The sequence below is a fragment of the Bos grunniens genome, chromosome 8 (genome assembly GCF_055505025.1).
Source record: "Bos grunniens cultivar Pamir isolate PY7600 chromosome 8, Bosgru_T2T1.0, whole genome shotgun sequence".
NCBI lineage: Eukaryota > Metazoa > Chordata > Mammalia > Artiodactyla > Bovidae > Bos > Bos grunniens.
This window is the reverse complement of record NC_141172.1, coordinates 73,170,099-73,193,109: the sequence shown is the minus strand read 5'-3', so window position 1 is coordinate 73,193,109 and position 23,011 is coordinate 73,170,099. Positions and strand designations below refer to the sequence as shown.

Here is a 23,011-nt window from a genome sequence, read left to right as displayed (position 1 = left end):
AGAATGGTTCCAGACCCTCCAAAAAATTCAGGCTTACAGTCTCAAAAATATACGTACCCACAGTGGAAAGAAATACACTATGTCCCCATTGTATTTTAACTTGTAAAGCACTCTTCCTTCTCGGTGCAAAATAGATTTATTCGTAAAAACACCGGAGAAGGCTTGCAGAAGGGAGAAAAATAGGAACTACCGGAAGGAAGAGCTGCAAAAAAGCCCCCCGGGGGGGGCGCGGGTGGGCGGGGGCGGAGGTTTCTCCCGGCTCCCAGGCCGCAGGGACAAATCGGCAGTCGCCCCCACCCCGCCCCACCCACGCCTTACCCCTGGGCTCGCCGGCACACACCCCACCCCCACCCATGCCCAGGCTCCAGCCCTCATTTTAAAAGCCACTGCGATGCCACAGCGACCACTCGCCTCCCCAGAACCCTCCCCACCCCCACCCCACCCGACCAATTCCCTGAAATCCGAGGGGCGCCCCGTGGCTCTCCGATAGGCGCAGGCGGTCGCTAGGGGGTGATGGAGGGAGGAGGAAGGAAGCGGTGCCTTGTCAGTGGAGAGGGTGATTTCTCCTTTACCTGCCATGTTGCGCTGCAAATGGTGACCCTGCTGGGTTCCTCGGGGTCTCCGCTTCCTGAACTCACCCCCCTCACCTGGGGATGGGGGGGTAGAGAGGGCGGATGGCGGCGGATGGCACCTGAGGGGGGAGGGGGCAGGGGTCGGGGGAGAAGGAAGGAGGGGCGGGCAGACCAGCCGGCGGGATGGTGGATTTCACTCAGGGGCTTCCCCACTCTTGCTCTTTCTCCAGCGGCGGCGGCGGCGGCGGCGGCTACGACAGCGACGGCGGCGGCGGCGGCAGGGCAGGCGACTCCACTTTCAAAATGGCGCCGGCTGGCCTGGCCAGTGACGTCACCCGGAGGGCGGAGCCGCCGGGCTGGGCCGGAGGGGCGGGGCGGGGCTGTGGAGGGGAGCGGAGGGGGAGGGGCGGGGGAGCGGCCCGGCGGGCTCCTGGCCCCGCCCCGCCCCGCCCCGCCCCGCCCCGCCCCGCCCGCTGCGTCCCAGCCGGCCGGGCCCGCGCGTTTCTGGTCCCTGGCTGTAACCCTCCCTGTGCTCGCTTCCGTACCAGTCCGAGGTCCTGCTGCGCTTCGGTGCCCACACCTTCGCGTCAGTGCCTGCACTCTGGGGCAGGCTCAGTGGTCCAGTTAACGTGCTCGCTCGTAAGAGTTGATGGGGTCCTGTGTCTTTTTAGATAATACTCGTACTGTATTGCTACTTAAAATAATGACTATCGGGCAGCCCCGAGACCAATAAAATACAGGGACGGTGGTGCAGACTCGCTGCTCAGCCAAGGTGAAAGTTCGCGAATCTGAGAAGGACGTGGCTGGGCGGGTGCCATTTGGGTGAATTAAATTACCTTCTCTTGGGCCCGGGAACGAAGGCGAGAGCCCTTGATAAGTGAAGGCAGTTGAGAATGGTTTCAAAAAGAAAAACTGAGTTTGTTAGTAGATTATGGTCGAAAAGGTGACCCAGATCTGTTCCTCCAAAAGTGCAGAAACAGTAGTTAAGTGCTGGGCTCTGAAACCACGCAGCAGATCCTGACTCCATGCAGGAAATGAGGGTAACAATCCTACCTTATAGGATTGTTTCAAAGATTAGATTATTTGAGTACGTGATAAACGTGAGCTTCCAGTATTATTAGATTTGTATTGAGAGCATCTTCAGTGGAGTTAGAAGGTTTAAGAATAAAAATAAACTGGAAACACCCCTTATCAGCCCAGAGAGGATGCGTACTTCTTTAAAAGATGCGCTAATGATGCATGCAGCCCCTAAAAACATACATATTACATATTTCAGTCTCTGCAATACTCCAACAGAATAGAGAATCACGATTTCCACATAAGAAACACCTCGAAAAACATCCAGGATTTGACTTTAAGGCAGAAAGGGGTGATAAGGCATTCAGAGACCAAAGAAAAGTTTATGATTATTTGCACCTCCTCTACAATATTTCCACTTTCTGCCTAATTCTTCTTTTTTGGGGCTCGGGGGGATGGCTGTACTGGGTCTTCCTTGCTGCTGGGACTTTCCTCTAGTTGCGGGAGTGGGGACTACTCTCTAGTTGCCGAGCTTGGACTTCTCTTTGCTATGGCTTATCTTGTGGAGCACTAGCTCTAGGGAGCCCTGGGCTTCAGCAGTTGTGGCTCTGGGCTCTAGAGCACAAGCTCAATAGTTGTGGCTCACAGGCTAAGTTGCTCCAGGGCATGTGGAATCCTCCCAGATAAGGGATCAAACCTGTGTCTCCTGTTTTGGCAGGCCTACACTTTACCACTGAGCCACCAGGAAAGCCCACTGCCTGATTCATTGATCTGCAGAGGAGTTTGATAGTAAACTGTTAGTCGTTCAGTTGTGTCCCAACTCTTCTTTGCAACTCCATGGACTATAACCATGCCAGGCTCCTCTGTCCATAGGGTTCTCCAGGTAAGATTACTGGACAGGGGAGCTTCCTATCCCAGAGATTGAACCTGGGTCTCCTGAATTGCAGGTGGATTCTTTACCATCTTAGCAAAAAGCAAATTTAAAAATCCCTCTAGATGGAACAGTTGCAGTGTTGTATTATGTCTCCATTTCTACATTAGTATTTCTTGCTTAACCAATGAACAAACCCAAACTAAAAATCCACCCTGTATATCTTTCAGCTACCTGAAAGATACAAAAATTCAATGCAGTGTGTCATCTTGATTGTTTTAGGTACAGTTAATCTTCAGTTCCAGGATCATTTGTTCTCATTTCTTTGTGATCAGTTCTTGGAATTGTGGCAGCTCGTCCTGGGTATACTCTGGTTATCAAGTAGTTAATGTCTCCACATGGTGTTTGAATATCTATAAGACAGCTTACAGGCTATGGCTCAGAATATTATCTATGGCCCTTCAGAAAGAACTAAAAGTCCTTAACTATGCTTAATGAGTACGTTATTCTTATTTAGTCTCCTTTGATTGTTTTCTTTTGTTTCCCTATTTCTCAGGTCTCTGATTAAATTTATTCTTTGACTAAAGTTTTCCACAGACAAAAGACAGGTTGAGGACTCGGGGAATGGAAGGGATGTGGCAAGGACCATAGGATCCTGCTCCCTTTCACCTTCAGCTGTGTTAGGTGTCCTTCTGAAACAGTCTCATAAAATCTAATGCACTTCTCTCTTACTTGATTATGTTCAGTTCAGTTCAGTCGCTCAGTCGTGTCTGACTTTGCTGCAGCACGCCAGGCCTCCCTGTCCATCACCAACTCCTGGAGTTTACCCAAACTCATATCCATCAAGTCAGTGATGCCATCCAGCCATCTCATCCTCCATCGTTCCCTTCTCCTGCCCCCAATCCCTTCCAGCATCAGGGTCTTTTCCAATAAGTCAACTCTTCGCATGAGGTGGCCAAAGTATTGGAGTTTCAGCTTCAGCATCAGTCCTTCCAATGAACACCCAGTTCTGATCTCCTTCAGGATGGACTGGTTGGATCCCCTTGCAGTCCAAGGGACTCGCAAGAGTCTTCTCCAACACCACAGTTCAAAAGCATCAGTTCTTTGGCACTCAGCTTTCTTCACAGTCTAACTCACATCCATACATGACCACTGGAAAAACCATAGCCTTGACTAGACGGACCTTTGTTGGCAAAGTAATGTCTCTGCTTTTGAATATGCTATCTAGGTTGGTCATAACTTTCCTTCCAAGGAGTAAGCATCTTGATTATGTTAGAATTACCTAAATATGTGTCTGTTACTAGACTGAGTTCTGTGAGGGCAGGAGATTTGTTTTAATCATCTCCGTATCATCAGCCACATAATTTGTTGGATTGATGGATGAATGAACACATCTCTCTGGTTTAGGAAGAAAAATGGTGACTTGTTGGCTCCTTACTGCTTTGTTGTTGTTGTTGAGTCACTCAGTCATGTCCAACTTTTTTTGACCCCATGGACTGTGGCTCATCTGTCCATGAGATTTCCCAGGTATGAATACTGGAGTAGGTTGCCATTTCTTTCTCTAGGGTATCTTCCCTACCCAGAGATCGAACTCATGTCTCCTGCATGGCAGGTGGATTCTTTACTGCTGAACCTCCAGGTCATATCACAAATTGAGTGGGTGTTTTCACTCACCCTTCTTAATCCTGGAAGAAAGAGACATTTTACAAATTATCCTGGTCATACCAATCTACATTTGTTAGGCAGTAATTGGTTAAATATGTAAGTTGCTTATAGGTAGTCATCCCCACTACTTCCAGTGGTCCTATGTCCCTGAATACATATTACCCAAGAGAATCCCATAGGGCACCGTTCCCTCACTCACATGAACCATATGCTATTATGCAAGCATTTTTCCATGTGAGCCTGAGCCAGAACATCAACAACTGACCACATGTAAGATGTACAAAGTAATAGTTGCCAGCAGAACTGGGTTTGGCTTAGTTACACCAAGAGGAAAATTCCCTCTGGGTTTTCCTGAGGGGGTCCTACAAAGACTGTAAGGCCTGGACATGTTTTGCTTACAATCTGAACTGAAAGACTCAAAGGACAACCACAGTCTCACCAGTAGGACACAGATAACAAGACTTATCTGTGGGTTTTTGCAAGACGGCTTTTTAAAGAATTATGTGATGAGGGGAGAATCACTTGAAAGTTGTTCTTTTCCTAGGAGTTAAGATGAACACAAACTTCCTCCTCAGCAAATAGAAGTGGCACTATTTAGATGCTCCTTTCCTCTAGGCGATTAGGACTGAGGGTGTCTAGGAAAGATCATCAACTCAAAGGTGAGAAGAGAGGTCCCTGGGAATTCCCTGGCTGTCCAGTGGTTAAGATTCCTCTGCAGAGGGCACAGGTCTGATCCCTGGTTGGAAAGATCCTGCATGCCATGCAGTGTGGCCAAAAAATAAATAAATAAAAATGAAAGAGAGAGGTTCCTGATTAGAAAATGATTTGGTTTAGGAACTGTATTCAATATCCTGTGATAAACTATAATGGTAAAAATATGAAAAAGTATATATGTGCTTAGCTGAATCACTTTGCTGTACAACAGAAATTAACACATTAGAAATCAACTATGTTTGAATAAAATGAATTTAAGAAAAATAATATGGTTTAAAATTCTGGCATACCCATCAGGGTCATGCTTTCTGATATGGAACAGGTTCAAGGACTTTACAGGGAATATTGTAAGTGGTGCGTATGTTCAGACTCTCAGTCACGACGGACTCTTTGCAACCCCATGGACTATAGCCCGCCAGGCTCCTCTGTCATGGAATTCCCCAGGCAAGAATATTGGAGTGGGCTGCCATTTTCTCCTCCAGGGAATCTTCCAGACGCAGGGATCAAACCCCAGTCTCTTATATCTTCTATATTGGCAGGCAGATTCTTTACCTCTAGCATTACCTGGAAAGCCCATTACAAGCAGATGTCAGCATTTTTTTACGTAATTTCTTAATATTTACAAATTTGGCCTGAAAGACAGTTTCCCAAAACTATTCATTCCACAATATTCAAGATGTAGAACTCAGTATCAAGATGCCCTCCAGTGTTCATTTTGTCTTTGCTTAGGAACTTCCAATTAACCAAAAACTAAAATCTATTCTATTTTTAGATAGCTATAATCACTAAGTCATTCTTCCCTATATTGTACAGAAATGTATTAATACCTCACTGCAGCTTTATTCTGCAAACTCTGGCCCTCCCACAGGGGACCTCTTCAACATGAACACAAATATGGTTTAGATACTGGAATAGAACTACATCTCCCACATTTTCTCTTTTCCACAATAATCGACTTGACTTCTTCAAAGCTTCCTTCCTTTATCCAGATTTGGTCTATGTATCAGTGCATTATCTCAGTCAATATCCTCTGTATAAAATCTAATTATTCCAAATGTATCATACAGAGATGCTCAGAAATAAATATAACAATTCAGGCCCAACAATTACCCATTTGAGTAAAACCGTTACCTGCCCTCTTCTGTGCAAACTCTATTTCCATTAGTATTGCCAGGAGTCCACTGGACTTGATAATCAAATATTGTAATTTGGGGAACTTTCCTGGTGGTTAAGATTAACTTTCCTGGTTAAGATTTTACCTTCCAATGCAGGGAGTATGGGTTTGATTCCCAGATTGGGGAACTAAGATTCCACATGCCTCACAGCCAAAAACTAAAACATGAAACAGAAGCCATACTGTAACAAAGTCAGAAGAGACTTAAAAAAATAGCCCACATCAAAAAGTCTTTAAAAAAATATTGTGATCTAGGCCCTTTTACATGCATAGGTGTTAATACACAACTCCTTAATCTTTCTTCCCAATGGCTCATCTTTTGGATTGATACGTATTCTCTGGAACATAGTAGGAACTTGATAAATATTTGAATAAATAAATAGAAAGTTTTATCTTTTTCTCCTTCATAAGTGATACCTTAAAAAATATTTTATTTATTTATTTGGCTGCTGCCAGGTCTTCGTTGAGGCTCACAGAATTTCTAGCTGTGGCATGTGGGACCGGGGCTTGAATCCGGGCCCCCTGCACTGGGAGCTTGGAGACTTATCCTCTGGACTACCAGGGAAGTTCCTATAATTGAGATTTTATTGGTAATAGTTTGGTGATCAATTCATAGAAATGACAATTAATTTGTACAGAAAGTCTAAAAAGCCATGTAGTTGTAATTCTTTCGAGAGAATTATTCCAAAGATTTTTCACCTTAAGATTTGGTGACAAAATGTTTTTTAAAAGAGGATATCAAGGAATTTCCTGGCAGTCTGGTGATTCAGTTCAGTTCAATTCAGTTCAGTTGATCAGTTGTGTCCGACTCTTTGTGATCCCATGGACTGCAGCACGCCAGGCTTCCCTGTCCATCACCAACTCCTGGAGCTTGCTCAAACTCATGTCCATCAAGTCAGTGATGGCCATCCAACCACCTTGTCCTCTGTTGTCCCCTTCTCCTTTTGTCTTCAATCTTTCCCAGCATCAGGGTCTTTTCCAAAGAGTCGGTTCTTCGCATCAGGTGGCCAGAGTCCGGTGGTTAGGGCTCCACAATTCTACTGCAGAGGGCATGGGTTTGATCCCTGGTTGGGGAACTAAGATCCCAGCAGCTGCCTGGTGCAGCCAAAAAAAAAAAAAGATTTCAAATATGTTGTCTTAAGGCATTTATAAGTTATTATATCCAGAGCCCTGTGATTTCATGATTATCAGTCACATTACATGCTCAAAAATTTGTACATTACACATTAACAAATTATTACCAAAAAGTGGACTACCACAACCAAAGATAATATAGCTGGCTCATATATCTAACAGGGTAAGCCTCTTAGAAGGAGAGCTTCCAGGCTCCAACTCCAAATATTTTTATTTACTAGGTCTCTTAAGAAGCTTCCAACCATACAATCCACCAACCCCATTTCTGAGTATATATCCAAGGGGAATTAAATTAATTAAAGAAATATCTGTGCTATCAAGTTCATTGCAACATTATTCATAATAGCCAAACTCCAAAACAAATCTTAGAGTCTGTCAACAGAAGAATGAATTTTTAAAGTATGATATGTATATAGGAATATCATTCAGCCTTGAAAAAGAGATCCTGCCATTGGAAGCAATACAGATGAAACTGGAGGACATTATACTAAGTGAAAAGCCAGGTGCAGAAAGAAAATACTGCATGATGTCAATTATATGTAAATCTAAAACTTTGAGTCAAACTCACAGAAGCAGAGAGTATAATGGTGATTGCCAGGGGCTAGAGGGAAAAGGGAAGAAGGCAATGGCACCCCACTCCTGTACTCTTGCCTGGAAATCCCATGGATGGAGGAGCCTGGAAGGCTGCAGTCCATGGGGTCACTGAGGGTCGGACACGACTGAGCGACTTCACTTTCACTTTTCCCTTTCATGCATTGGAGAAGGAAATGGCAACCCACTCCAGTGTTCTTGCCTGGAGAATCCCGGGGACGGCAGAGCCTGGTGGGCTGCTGTCTATGGGGTCGCACAGAGTCAGACACAACTGAAGCGACTTAGCAGCAGCAGCAGCTGCAGAGGGAAAGAGGAATAGGGAGATGTTAGTCAAAGGGTACAAAGTTGCAGTTATATAGGATGAATGAGTTCTGGAGATCTAATGTACAGCATGACGACTATAGTTAATAATATATTTAGGGACTTCCCCTGGTGGTCCAGGGGTTAACACTCTGCACTTCCACTACAGGGGGCACAGGTATGATCGATTCCTGGTCCAGGAACTGCTATAAGATTCCAGATGCCATGATATTTTTTGGTATGGCCAAAAAAAAAATTTTGCCGAGACAGTAGATTTCAGATGCGCTCATCACACACACACAGACACACACACACCCCAGTAACTATGTGAGGCAATGGATACATTAGCTAGATTGTAGTAATTGTTTCATTCTTTGTGTATAAAATACCATAGTGTATACCTTACATATATACAGTTTTTATCAATCAGTCAATCCTCTAGGTGAATCTGATGTGCAGTCAAATTTGAGAATCACTGATTTAGTATATCCACACTTTTGATCAACATGCTATAAAGTGTCTGATGGAAATCATTAATAGCAAATGTTGAAGGTCAGGCTTCTTACAGCAGAAGTACAAAGCAGTGTTCCTCTACCTGTTTTCCACAAGATTTTAAATATTCTATGGGAAAAAAAGGATTCTATGGTCAAAAACGTTGGGGAACATGAGATATAAATGGGTTCTTTACTGCGTGATTTTTTAAATATACAGTTGACCCTTGAGCAACTGGGTTAGAGGTGCCCACTCTCTACACAGCTGAAAATCTGCCTTTAGCCTGTAGTCGGCCCTCTGCAAATGCATCTCCTCCCATCTGAGTTTCCAAGCCATGGACTCAACCAATCACAGATTGTGTTGTACTGTAGTATTTACTATCGAAAAAAAATCTGCCAATTAGTGAAGCGGTGCAGTTCAAACGTGTGTTATTCAGGGGTCAACAGTACATTGTGAATCCTCAGCAGAAAAGATCTAACTTGAAACATCACCAAACTTAGGGGACAAGAGACTTTGATCCATGAGCCAGAGTTATTTGAGTATAATCATTCAATAGTGAAGTAACTTAAATGAAGAACCTAAACTCACATTTCTCCATATTTTCTTATAAGTAAAAAAATATTTCACTGCTATTCCTTCCTTCCTTTTTCCCCCCTTTTTTATCTTGCCCTAAAAGTACTCTGATGTTCCTTCACTCATTGCTGTGGTTGCTTACACTGGCTTTTAAGAGCTGATAAAATTTTCAGGAGTTTTGTGAGCTGGTTGTTAAAAAAAGAAAAACAGCCATTATTAAAAATAAATTAGATGGACTTCCCTGGTGGTCCAGTGGTTAAGACTCCAAGCTTCCCCTGTAGGGGGCGTGGGTTCGATCCCTGGTCAGGGAACTAACAAACATCCTGGATGCCTCTTGGAGTGGCCAAAAATAAATAAATAAATAATAAAACTTTACAATTAAATCACGTAAGTTATAAACGATGGTAATAAGTAATAAGTATTCAAATGTCATCATTTCCTAATTTTTCTACTACATCTTACTATTTACTAGGCTTATTTATGTCTATTGTATTTGAAGGGAACTGGAAACTGGCCTTGATGGGAACATTTACACCTCAGAAATAAACAAATGCTAGGGTTCCCTCCATCCCACATCAGAAAGTCGGAAAAAGTTGCTAAACATTTACTGGCACACCACTGTCCATTCACTGGGCAGCAACGTTCCTACATAAGTAAATCTCTGTCTGACAGAGATTATTCTGCTTTCCTTCCTAATTGGCGTATTTTTATCCCAAAGTGTTTCATTGCATTGATGTATTTCAGTTATGATGAGCCTCATCTCCATAATAAGTCTGAACTTTATATTTTAAAATTCCAATTTTAGGGGAGTTCCCTGGTGGTCCTGTGGTTAAAACTCTACGCTCTCACTGCTGGGATCCTAGGTTCCACCTCTGGTCGGGTAACTAAGATCCCACAAGCCACTCCAAGCAGCCAAAAAAAATTTCAGTTTTAAGATGTTTACTAAAACAAGCCTATACATTGGGTATGAATCTTTTTCCTATCTAGATGGCAAAATAGTGATGTTTGAACATGTGTGGTCATGAATAAAGATGACTAAACAACATCGAAAGGTATCAGTGCTTACAAATTGACGTTGTTTTTGAGTTGCAATAAAGGTTGATTTGGACATGCTTGAAGCTGTTACTTATTCGTTTCTAACCCTCTTGCCAGTCAGTGTTGCTTCCATAATTTACCCCCAGACATCCATCCACGACCCTGCTCCAACGTTTGATAATGTACTTTAGAACTTACTTAGGTTATTGTTTCTGTGCTTCAACCTCAGTTTGGACATCTGTTATATTAAGTTTATTGTTAATACATTGCCATTATCCTGTCCTATGCATATCTAACTCAGAGCATTCTGTAGTTAAGTCATAAGAAATTCTTGAGTGCTAATTGTTCTTCCGAGCCCTCTGGCAGGAGAATTGGCATTGTCCTTCATCCTTGATAGCTCAGTTGGTAAAGAATCTGCCTGCAATGCAGGAGACCCCAGTTCAATTCCTGGGTCAGGAAGATCTGCTGGAGAAGGGATAGGCTACCATTCCAGTATTCTTGGGTTTCCCTTATGGCTCAGCTGGTAAAGAATCCACCTGCAATATGGGAGACCTGAGTTTGATCCCTGGGTTGGGAAAATCCCCTGGAAAAGGGAAAGGCTACCCACTCTAGTATTCTGGCCTGGAGAATTCCATGGACAGTCCATGGGGTCATAAAGAGTCGGACACGACTGAGCTACTTTCACTTTCACTTTTCATCCTTCTACCAGATTCATCAACGACACTGATGAAGCAGCTCTTCCATGAGTTCTTTTAAAAAAATTTTTTTTTATTTACTTATTTTTGGCTGTGCTGGCTCTTCATTGTTGCACATGAGCTTTCTCTAGTTGCAGTGAGTGGTGGGATTATCCTCTAGTTGAGGCATGGGGGCTCTGTAGTTATGGTGCTCGGGCTTAGCTGCCCGAGTCATGAGTAATCTTCCTGGACCAGGGATCAAACCCATTGTTCCCTTCATTGGCTGCTGCTGCTGCTCAGTCATTCAGTTGTGTTTGACTCTTTGTGACCCTATGGATTGTAGCCCCCAGGCTCCTCTGTCCATGGGATATCTCAAGCAAGAATACTGGAGTGGGTTGCCATTTCCTTCTCCAGGAGATTGTCCTGACCCAAGGATCAAACCCATGTCTCTTGCATCTCCTGCACAGGCAGGCAGATTCTTAACCAATGGACCACCAGGGTAGTCCCTGTGAGTTCTTACCTACATATATTTCCTTACTTACACACATTCTTAGCCATGGAACACTCAACCCCAAATCCTAGATCTTTGATGTAGGATGAATAGACTTTTTATTCATCAGTTTCACACTATTTAGATAAGCTATTGGGTCTGATAAGCTATTGGGTAATTACAGTGGCTCAGATGGGAAAGTGTCTGCCTACAATGTGGGAGACCCAGGTTTGATTCCTGGGTCAGGAAGATTTCCTGGAGAAGGAAATGGCAACCCACTCCAGTACTCTTTCCTGGGAAATCCCATGGACGGAGGAGCCTGGTAGACTTCAGTCCATGGGGTCGCAAAGAATTGGACACAACTGAGCAACTTCACTTTCACTTTTCACTTTCATTGGGTCTGATACATTCAAGAACCTGGGGGTTCTCTAATATTGATTACTGAATCCTATTCAACCATATCCAAGTTCAGTCCATGTTGCTTCAAGGCCCTTCAGCAACAGTCAGTTTAATTGTCATCTAACCATCCAGAAAATAGCCTTTGATATTGACACACACATTTGCCAGTGTCCAACCTCAACAATAGCACTCCTGAATTCAAACACTGGTCCAACAATGAGTCTGCCTTAAGCACTGAAAACTCCTGAAGGGTGGGGGGCAAGGATTGCCAATGCAGGTCTTCCTACGTTCACCGTGCAAGTATTTGAGTGAGCTGAAACCCTGCTCATCTCCGCTTTTACCACAATTCAGGTTTCAAACCTCACATTATTATTTATGACAACAAAATCAGCAATAATATCTTGCATTGAACAGCTTTGTCATGTATATTATCTCAAAGATGTTCATAAGATAAATGAGGACACCTTGGGGTTCTAAGAGATAAAGGCATTTGTTATTAAATGCTGACAGCTTGTTTGAGGTCACCCAGCTGGTTAGTGGAGAGGCTGGGAGCTGTGAACCAGTTTTGGGCTCTATCCACTCAATCTAGTGTTTCTCCTGTCATCCCACCCAGCTGCTTATTTCTCTGCTATTTTCCTTGATATCTTATTTTGTCCAGAATACTTACGGAAGATACATCCTCAAATACATACTTTAAAAACAAACTGGGACTTACCTGGTGATCTAGTGGTTAAAGTCTGTGCTCTCAATACAGGGGCCCTGGCTTCGATCCCTGGTCAGAGAATTAGATCCCACATGCCATACATAGCTAAATTTCCATGTGCTGCAACTAAAACCCAGTTCAGCCAAAACAAACAACAACAAAACACTCAAACTAGAACTGGTCAAGTAAAAATTCCATGAGGGTAACACATATAAACTCTCTCTAGTCTGCCAGGCTCCTCTGTCCCTGGGATTCTCCAAGCAAGAATGCTGGAGTGGATTGCCATTTCCTCTCCAGAGGCTCTTCCTGACCAACCCAGGAATCGAACCTGAGTCTCTTGCATTGCAGGCAAATTCTTTACTGACTGAGCTGTGAGGGAAGCCCCAATGTACATAAACTCACCTATGAAGCTCCAAAATAATAGTCTAATATGAGTGTACCTCTCATCTTTACTTTTTTTTTTTTTTTTTGACTGCACTGGGTTTTAGCTGCAAGATGCAAGCTCTTAGTTGCGGCATATGGGACCTAGTTCCCTGACCAGGGATCAAACCTGGGCCACCTGCATTGGGAACTTGGAGTCTTAGCCACCAGACCACCAGGGAGGTTCCCCCATCATCTTTAGAACAGACTCCCCTTTCTCCCCCTAAAAGCTTAAAAACACTTCCACCAACACTTGAAGATGGCTTTAGAGAAAATTGAAAGCTTAATGAATCACATCCAGCTTACACTTAATAGACCTGCAAAAACCTCTCTGACATGGTATGTTGGTAGCTTTGCAGTAAAAATTTAAATTTAATAACTTCTTAATTTGGAAGGCAATAACGCTACAACAAAAGTTAAACTTCAAAATTGCTTTTGGCAAGGGAAATTAGCTGAGGCACCTCTTTGCACATGCTATTTGAAGCACCCACCTCCACAACCTAACCTCCTCCACCATAGCAAAGTTCACAATCCCCACCAAACTGCAAAAGGAAAAATCTGTGGTTCTTTGGAAGGTCACAAGAGGATGCTATCGAGTGCCCCACCTATGTCTGCTGCCAGAGTCCTTTCCAACTTAAGAAGATTTCCATCCATCACAAGTACTTGCCTCAACAATTTAGCCTCTTTTTTTTTTTTGTATTTTTTTTTTATTTTTAAACTTTACATAATTGTATTAGTTTTGCCAAATATCAAAATGAATCCGCCACAGGTATACATGTGTTCCCCATCCTGAACCCTCCTCCCTCCTCCCTCCCCATACCATCCCTCTGGGTCGTCCCAGTGCACTAGCCCCAAGCATCCAGTATCGTGCATCGAACCTGGACTGGCAACTCGTTTCTCACATGATATTTTACATGTTTCAATGTCATTCTCCCAAATCTTCCCACCCTCTCCCTCTCCCACAGAGTCCATAAGACTGTTCTATACATCAGTGTCTCTTTTGCTGTCTCGTACACTGGGTTATTGTTACCATCTTTCTAAATTCCATATATATGCGTTAGTATACTGTATTGATGTTTTTCCTTCTGGCTTACTTCACTCTGTATAATAGGCTCCAGTTTCATCCACCTCATTAGAACTGATTCAAATGTATTCTTTTTAATGGCTGAGTAATACTCCATTGTGTATATGTACCATAGCTTTCTTATCCATTCATCTGCTGATGGACATCTAGGTTGCTTCCATGTCCTGGCTATTATAAACAGTGCTGCGATGAACATTGGGGTACACGTGTCTCTTTCCCTTCTGGTTTCCTCAGTGTGTATGCCTAGCAGTGGGATTGCTGGGTCATAAGGCAGTTCTATTTCCAGTTTTTTAAGGAATCTCCACACTGTTCTCCATAGTGGCTGTACTAGTTTGCATTCCCACCAACAGTGTAAGAGGGTTCCCTTTTCTCCACACCCTCTCCAGCATTTATTATTTGTAGACTTTTGGATCGCAGCCATTCTGACTGGTGTGAAATGGTACCTCATAGTGGTTTTGATTTGCATTTCTCTGATAATGAGTGATGTTGAGCATCTTTTCATGTGTTTGTTAGCCATCTGTATGTCTTCTTTGGAGAAATGTCTGTTTAGTTCTTTGGCCCATTTTTTGATTGGGTCATTTATTTTTCTGGAGTTGAGCTGTAGGAGTTGCTTGTATATTTTTGAGATTAGTTGTTTGTCAGTTGCTTCATTTGCTATTATTTTCTCCCATTCTGAAGGCTGTCTTTTCACCTTGCTAATAGTTTCCTTTGATGTGCAGAAGCTTTTAAGGTTAATTAGGTCCCATTTGTTTATTTTTGCTTTTATTTCCAATATTCTGGGAGGTGGGTCATAGAGGATCCTGCTGTGATGTATGTCAGAGAGTGTTTTGCCTATGTTCTCCTCTAGGAGTTTTATAGTTTCTGGTCTTACGTTTAGATCTTTAATCTAATTTGAGTTTATTTTTGTGTATGGTGTTAGAAAGTGGTCTAGTTTCATTCTTTTACAAGTGGTTGACCAGATTTCCCAGCACCACTTGTTAAAGAGATTGTCTTTTCTCCATTGTATATTCTTGCCTCCTTTGTCAAAGATAAGGTGTCCATATGTGCGTGGATTTATCTCTGGGCTTTCTATTTTGTTCCATTGATCTATATTTCTGTCTTTGTGCCAGTACCATACTGTCTTGATAACTGTGGCTTTGTAGTAGAGCCTGAAGTCAGGTAGGTTGATTCCTCCAGTTCCATTCTTCTTTCTCAAGATTGCTTTGGCTATTCACAATTTGTATGGAAATACAAAAAACCTCGAATAGCCAAAACAATTTAGCCTCTTTGATTAAAGAATCAGATTGGATCTCTGGTCGGAAGATCCCTGGAGAAGAAAATGGCAACCTACTCCAGTATTCTTGCCTGAGAAATTCCATGGACTCCAGAGGACCCTGGTGGGTTACAGTCCATGGATTGCAAAGAGTCAGACATGATTAAGCACACATAGACATAAACCCCACTATAGGTTTCCTGGCCCAGGAAACTCATTCAGGGGAAAATATTGCTTTGTGCCTGGAGGGAGAGGCTGATCAAAATGACACTGTGATAAGGTAGCAATCAGTTCAGTTCAGTTCAGTCACTTAGTCGTGTCCAACTCTTTGCAACCCCATGGACTGCAGCATGCAAGGCTTCTCTGTCCATCACCAACTCCCAGAGTTTATTCAAACTCATGGCATTGAGTTGGTGATGCCATCCAACCATCTCATCCTCTGTTGTCCCCTTCTCCTCCTGACTTCAATCTTTCCCAGCATCAGGGTCTTTTCCAATGAGTCAGTTCTTCGCATCAGGTGGCCAAAGTATTGGAGTTTCAGCTTCAGGATCAGTCCTCCCAATGAATATTCAGGACTGATTTCCTTTAGGATGGACTGGTTGGATCTCCTTGCTTCCAAGGGGCTCTCAAGAGTTTTCTCCAACACCATAGTTCAAAAGTATCAATTCTTTGGTGCTCAACTTTCTTTATAGTCCAACTCTCACATCCATACATGACTACTGGAAAATCCATAGCTTTGACTAGACAGATCTTTGTTGGCAAAGTAATGTCTCTGCTTTTTAATATGCTGCTAGATTGGTCATAACTTTTCTTCCAAGGAGCAAGCATCTTTTAATTTCATGGCTGTGGTCATCATCTGCAGTGATTTTGGAGCCCCCCAAAATAAAGTCTGTCATTGTTTCCATTGCTTCCCCATCCATTTGCTATGAGGTGATGGGACCAGATGCCATGATCTAAGTTTTCTGGATGTTGAGTTTTAAGCCAACTTTTTCACTCCTCTTTCACTTTCATCAAGAGGCTCTTTAGTTCCTCTTCACTTTCTCCCATAAGGGTGGTGTCATCTGCGTATCCGAGGTGATTGCTATTTCTCCTGGCAACCTTGATTCCAGATTGTGCTTCATCCAGTCCAGCATTTCTCATAATGTACTCTGCACATAAATTAAATAAGCAGAGTGGCAATATACAGCTTTGACATACTCCTTTTCCGATTTGGAACCAGTCTGTTGTTCCATGTCCAGTTTTAACTGTTGTTTCCTGACCTGCATACAGATTTCTCAAGAGGCAGGTCAGGTGGTCTGGTATTCCCATCTCTTTCAGAATTTTCTACAGTTTATTGTGATCCACACAGTCAAAGGCTTTGGCATAGTCAATGAAGCAGAAATAGATGTTTTTCTGAACTCTCTTGCTTTTTTGATGATCCAGCGGATGTTGACAATTTGATCTCTGGTTCCTCTGCCTTTTCTAAAACCAGCTTGAACATCTGGAAGTTCATGGTTCATGTACTATTGAAGCCTGGCTTGGAGAATTTTGAGATTACTTTGCTAGTGTGTGAGATGAGTACAATTGTGCGGTAGTTTGAGCATTCTTTGGCATTGCCTTTCTTTGGGATTGAAATGAAAACTGACCTTTTCCAGTCCTGTGGCCACTGTTGAGTTTTCCAAATTTCCTGGCATATTGAGTGTAGCACTTTCACAGCATCATCTTTTAGGATTTGAAATAGCCCAACTGGAATTCCATCACCTCCACTAGCTTTGTTCATAGTGATGCTTCCTAAGGCCCACTTGACTTTGCACTCCAGGATATCTGGCTCTAGGTGAGTGATCACACCATCATGATTATCTGGGTCATGAAGATCTTTTTTGTTTAGTTCTTCTGTGTATTCTGCCACCTCTTCTTAGTATCTTCTGCTTCTGTTAGGTCCATACAATTTCTGCCCTTTATTTTGCCCATGTTTGCATGAAATGTTCCCTTGGTATCTCTAATTTTCTTGAAGAGATCTCTAGTCTTTCCCATTCTGTTGTTTTCCTCTATTTCTTTACATTGATCACTGAGGAAGACGTTCTCATCTCCTTGCTATTCTTTGGAACTCCAACAAAATTGGAAAAGAATGCCACAGATAAAGAATAAATGGGCTTGGGACTTCTCTGGTGGTCCAGTGGTTAAGAATCTGCCTGCCAATTCAGGTGACATAGGTTTGATCCCTGGTCCAGGACGGTCCTGTATGCCTAGAGGCAACTAAGCTTGTAGGACACAAGTACTGAGCCCAGTACTTGTGTCCTAGAGCCCATGCGCCACGAGAGAAGCCACTGCAATGAGAAGCCCATGCACCACAACTAGAGAGCAGCCTCTGCTCATCGCAACTAGAGAAGGCCTGTGTACAGCCACAAAGACCCAGGGCAGCCAAAAATAGATCAATAAATAGACTTAAGCTATTTCCGTTTAGCAAAAGGACAGTAACAGCCAACTGACTAAAGAGCACCAGTGCTTGGTAAGTTGCTCATTTAAGATCATTGAATTAACCAGATGCTGTTAGGAAATCTGAAGGTGAGACAGCAACACCTAGGTGGATGTTGAAGTATTAATAACTGAGATCTAAATATTTTAAAGGGGTTGTGTTGACTGACTCCTGTTCCCAATTGGTCCCAACCATGCTGAGAAATGGAGTCCCAAAAGCCAGTCTCACAAGTTTTATACTAGCAATTCACTCCATATCAATGCAGTGAGATCATAAAGGCTTATCAAACATCTCAGAGTATGGTAACTACATTGGACCCCTTGGGGGAAAACCTAGGTGGTGCAAGAGAGATATATAATAAGACAGCAGTCTGTTCTTGGAAGGTCCCCAAAGGGTAAAAGACAACAATTTAACTCATGAGAATTAGCACCTACAGAAATCTGACTGGAGGTCCCACTGATGTTGCCCAAGATTTGGCAGATATTGAAATCCAGCCCTAATCAAACAGAGCCTAATTTGGAAAGAAGGCAGATCTGTTTTTGTTTTGTTTTGTTTTGTTTTTCACCTTTTTAGTATATTTTTATGTAGTGCTGGAGAAGACTCTTGAGAGTCCCTTAGACTGCAAGGAGATCCCACCAGTCCATTCTGAAGGAGATCAGCCCTGGGATTTCTTTGGAAGGAATGATGCTAAAGCTGAAACTCCAATACTTTGGCCACCTCTTGCGAAAAGTTGACTCATTGGAAAAGACTCTGATGCTGGGAGGGATTGGGGGCAGGAGGAGAAGGGGATGACAGAGGATGAGATGGCGGGATGGCATCACTGACTCGATGGACGTGAGTCTGAGTGAAGTCTGGGAGTTGGTGATGGACAGGGAGGCCTGGCGTGCTGCGATTCATGGGGTCGCAAAGAGTCAGACTGAGCGACTGAACTGAACTGAACTGAACTGATGTATTTAAAAATATTTTTGGCTGCGCTGGGTCTTTGCTGCAGTGCGTGTGCTTCCCTGGTTGTGGTGTGGTGTGTGCACTTCAGAGTGCAAGGCCAGACCGAGTCCTTGCAGCGCTCAGGCTCTCTAGCTGTGGCTCCTGGGCTTAGCTGCCCCATAGCATGTGGGATCTTGGTTCCCTGACCAGGGATTAAACCTGTGTTCCCTGCATTGAAAGGCAGATTCTTAACAACTGGACCACCAGGAAAGTCCCAGCCCTGTTTTTTAACAAGCAAAAAACATACAGAAATTGAAACACCATCTTCTCAAAAAGAGGACCTCAAAAAAAAAGAAAAGAAAACCTCTGGTGGGAAAGAGAACAAGTGCACTCATCTGGGAAGCAACACTGCATCTCTGGGAAAGAGAAGTCAACTCAGAGAGACTTCATACAGAGTGAGGGTTTCATAACCATAAACTCCACAGGAAAGAAGTGAAGCAGGAGGTACAGGACACACATCTGAGATTTTACTGCCAAGGAAGATGTATTCATGAAACCACTCTCAGAAAAGTCCACGTGTTACTGCCTTGGAATGCTAGGGTCCAGATGAAAGAGGGAAAAAAAGAGCAATAACAGGAGTTACCAGCCACTTTGATTTTTTTTTTTCTTTTTAAGCGTTTATTTGGCTGCACCAAGTCTTGGGATCTTTGTTCTTTGTTTAGTTGCATGCAGCATGCAAACACTTAGTTGTGGCATGTGTGATCTAGTTCCCTGACCAGGAATCGAACCCTGGCCCCTGCATTGGGAGCATGAAGTCTTAGCCACTGAACCACCAAGTAGGTCCCCAGCCAACTCTTCTTTTGATTGACAACTTAGTGTTCTCAATGGAAAGAGCTGGCAGATGACTTGAAGGGCATTGAAAAGATACTAACAGCCACTCTCCAGAATCATTGATGGTAGAATTATTAATATGGTGACTACTACTAAGTCACTTCAGTCGTGTCTGACTCTGTGCGACCCCATAGATGGCAGCCCACCAGGCTCCCCCGTCCCTGGGATTCTCCAGGCAAGAGCACTAGAGTGGGTTGCCATTTCCTTCTCCAATGCATGAAAGTGAAAAGTGAAAGTGAAGTCGCTCAGTCGTGTCTGACTCTTAGCGACCCCATGGACTGCACCCTACCAGGCTCCTCCATCCATGAGATTTTCCAGGCAAGAGTACTGGAGTGGGGTGCCATTGCCTTCTCCGAATATGGTGACAGATAACATCAAATGACAAATAATGGCAAATGGATTTTAAAGGGAAATAAATCTAGGTTTGCCTGTTTGTTTGTTTTCTCTTTTTCCTCTCAAAAGTGCCTAGGTTTGGATGATAAGGTGTATGGTCACCTTATTAACGAGTTACATTAGCTTTCTCTGTTCACCAGATCTCTTTCGGCCATAGAAACCCCAATCAGCCTGGCATCACAGAAGATGATAAAACACTGAATTCAGAAGATCTGGGCCCTGTGCCTGATCCTACTACTCCAAGCTGAGATCTGAGGCAAGGGCACCAGCTTGGGTTGCTTTCTCATCTATAAAATGAAAGAAATGGCACTTGACTATCTCAGTGGTCTCATTGAGTTCTAAAATTATGACTACAGGAAAAAACTTTTTGTTTTTTAACTGCTCAATCCCACCTACTCAGTCTTCACCTTACTCTTCACCTCCTACGATGAAAGGAACATCCCTCCTTAGATGTTTCTGCCTTGTCTCTGGACGTCATGCAGATTTAACTGAGTCATCTACCTTTTCAAAATCAGCTTAAAAAAATTTTTTTTTGGTCACCACCTCCTCTTTGTCTTTTGCTCTTTCGGTAAAGCATACTGTCATGAGATTGGATGGAGTTCAATAATCCAGCAAAGGTTTTCTTTTGCTTCTTTCTTTTTTTTTTTTCTGTTATAACTTCTGAGTCAAATGAAGTCTTTTTTAAGCAGAAGTTGAAAAATACATTTCTTAGTGACATGAGGTGAAAGACAATTATTAGCTTAAAGAGTATATTGTACCAAACACAGAAAAGGTACAAAGTCCTGGTGGATCAGTGGTAGAGAATCCGCTTGCCAGTGCAGAAGACACAGAAGATTCAGGTTTGATTCCTGGGTTGAGAACATCCCTTGGAGAAGGGAATGGCAACCCACTCCAGTAATTTTGCCTGGAGAATGCCAAGGTCAGAGGAGCCTGGCAGACTACAGTCCATGGGGTTGCAAAGAGTCAGACACAACTTAGCAACTAAGTAACACAATTTAGAATAGTGAATATCCTTATATCGGTAGAATATTGGCCCTTTCAAGGATAGACATTGGGAGTCATTGCTCCTGGTTGAAAAAAGTATCACTCACAAGAAAGCAATGTATATTTTCTAGGTCCTCTGCTCTGATGAAACAGGGTTAATGCCACCTGTTCTGTCCCACAGGTGTGTCATGTGAAGCAACAGCATGGCCGGTGCCCAGTGAAAATGAAGCACTTTCAGGAGGGAACAACAAAAACACAGGACAGCAAATATTGACCTTGCACTTACCAGCAGTGCCAGACAGCAATCTAAGCCCTTGATGTACATTAACTCATTTGTGCTTTCCAACAGTCCTAGGAGGGAGGGACCATCACTCTCATTGTACAGGCAAGAAAACGAAGCACAGAGACTATAAGTAACTCGATGAGGTCTCTCAGCTAATAAGAGACAGAAGTGAGATGTAAACATAGATAGTGTGACTCCAGGGTCCATCTTTAACTAAGTGTCACAGAAACAAAATGACCGATGGGACTTCCCTGGTGGTCCAGTGGCTAAGACTTTAAGCTCCCAGTGCAGGAGGCCTGGGTTCAATCCCTGGTCAGGGAACCAGACCCCACATGCTGCAACCACCAGTTCACATGCCACAGCTAAAGATCCCTTATGCTGCAACTTATGCTGGGAAAGATTGAGGGCAGGAGGAGAAGGGGGTGACAGAGGATGAGATGGTTGGATGGCATCACCAACTCAATGGATGTGGGTTTGGGTGGACTCCAGGAGTTGGTGATGGACAGGGAGGTCTGGTGTGCTGCAGTTCATGGGGTCACAAAGAGTCAGACATGACTGAGCGACTGAACTGAACTGAACTCATACACACAGCAATGAAGATGCTATGTGCTGCAACTAAGATCCAGCACAGCCAAGTAAAAAAAATAAATAATTTTTAAGACAGATTTTTTAAAAAAGAAATGGTCAGGTGAACAACCAATAACAAAATCTTTTTTGAAAACCTTTCACTGCTGCAAAGCAAGTCATGCTCTTCTTTCTCATGACCGCTTTTGCTGGGCTAGAGATCTCTGGGGACAACAGTACGACTAAGATGACGACACCGTGGTTGAAGGAACTGGAGTATGAAGCGATGAAATGTGCTCTTTTTCTATTTATTTACCAAGAATTTCTACTCATCAGTTGCTGCTGAGAAGGTGACCTTCCTTCTAAGGGCTCATGGAAGACAGGCCTTGGGAGAAAGGCAGATCAATTACTCCACACCTAGAACATGACAAGCAGGCTGCTTTGGTTTGATGTTGTAGACTCATCCCCATGCTTCTTTGTCACGGGACGGAATTCCTCTGCAGAAAGCCTGACAGCACAGTCATGATAAGAGTGCCATTTCATACCACCCCCATCCACTGGCACACCATCAATGATTCCACGCTAAATACAGGTCCTACTGGTTACCCAAGTACCTACCGCCTCCAGGCCGGGCTTGGAGATGTGCTTCACAGCTCACAGGAGGAAGAACTTGGGTATTCTTTAGGGTGAGCGTCAGGTCCTTTCAGGGAAATTGACTGTTGGGTCAAATCTAAAATATCTGTGAGCTCCATCATGTCACTCCAGCTCCTAAAAATTCACAGAAAGTGCTACAGTATTCATTCATGTTGCTTTCGTTTTTGTTTTTTTTTTGGTCAACTGAAGCTTTGCAATTTGGAGTTTCACCGTGAAATCCTGAACTTTCTTCTGCAACTCAATAGCCTACACTGGTTTTATCAATGATATCTAGGAGATCTCTCTCTCCAGTATCCCTAAGGACACGCTCTCCTCTGTCACCAGACAAAAAATCCTGGGGAAACTCTGCAGCCAGGTTACTGATCTTATCTGCCTGTGTTGCCACCAGAAGTCACAGAGCAACACAAACAAAGCATGGGGAAAGGCAGACATGTGACAACCTCAGCCTCCCAGGAGAGTTGAAAACATTTCTGCAAGTGTCAGAAACATAATAGAACTGTCAAAAGTTGACGGAATAGCTTAGGTGTTGTGAAATGTCACAGGTTTTTTGTTGCTGTTGTTCAGTGACAATGTAAAAGCCACAAGATTTTTCATTCAAATAGAAAAGAAAAATGAAGAAAAACTATAAAGGTGCTGGGATAAGTCAACAGATGATTGTCCCCACGTGGCTGTCACCACATTTGTTTACATATCTGCTCGAAGG

At 43.3% G+C, this 23,011-nt stretch overlaps 1 protein-coding gene across 1 annotated transcript in view; it reads right to left on the bottom strand.

Annotated features, from left to right (window-relative positions):
• PPP2R2A (protein phosphatase 2 regulatory subunit Balpha) overlaps window positions 1–892 on the bottom strand; it is an 81,772-nt gene extending 80,880 nt beyond the window's left edge. Inside the window, exon 1 of the mRNA XM_086416513.1 lies at window positions 573–892. Within this exon, the coding sequence (XP_086272639.1) occupies window positions 573–579 (7 nt within the window). The 5' untranslated portion in view covers window positions 580–892. The remainder of the gene's footprint in view (window positions 1–572) is intronic.
• Between the last annotated feature and the right edge of the window lie 22,119 nt (window positions 893–23,011).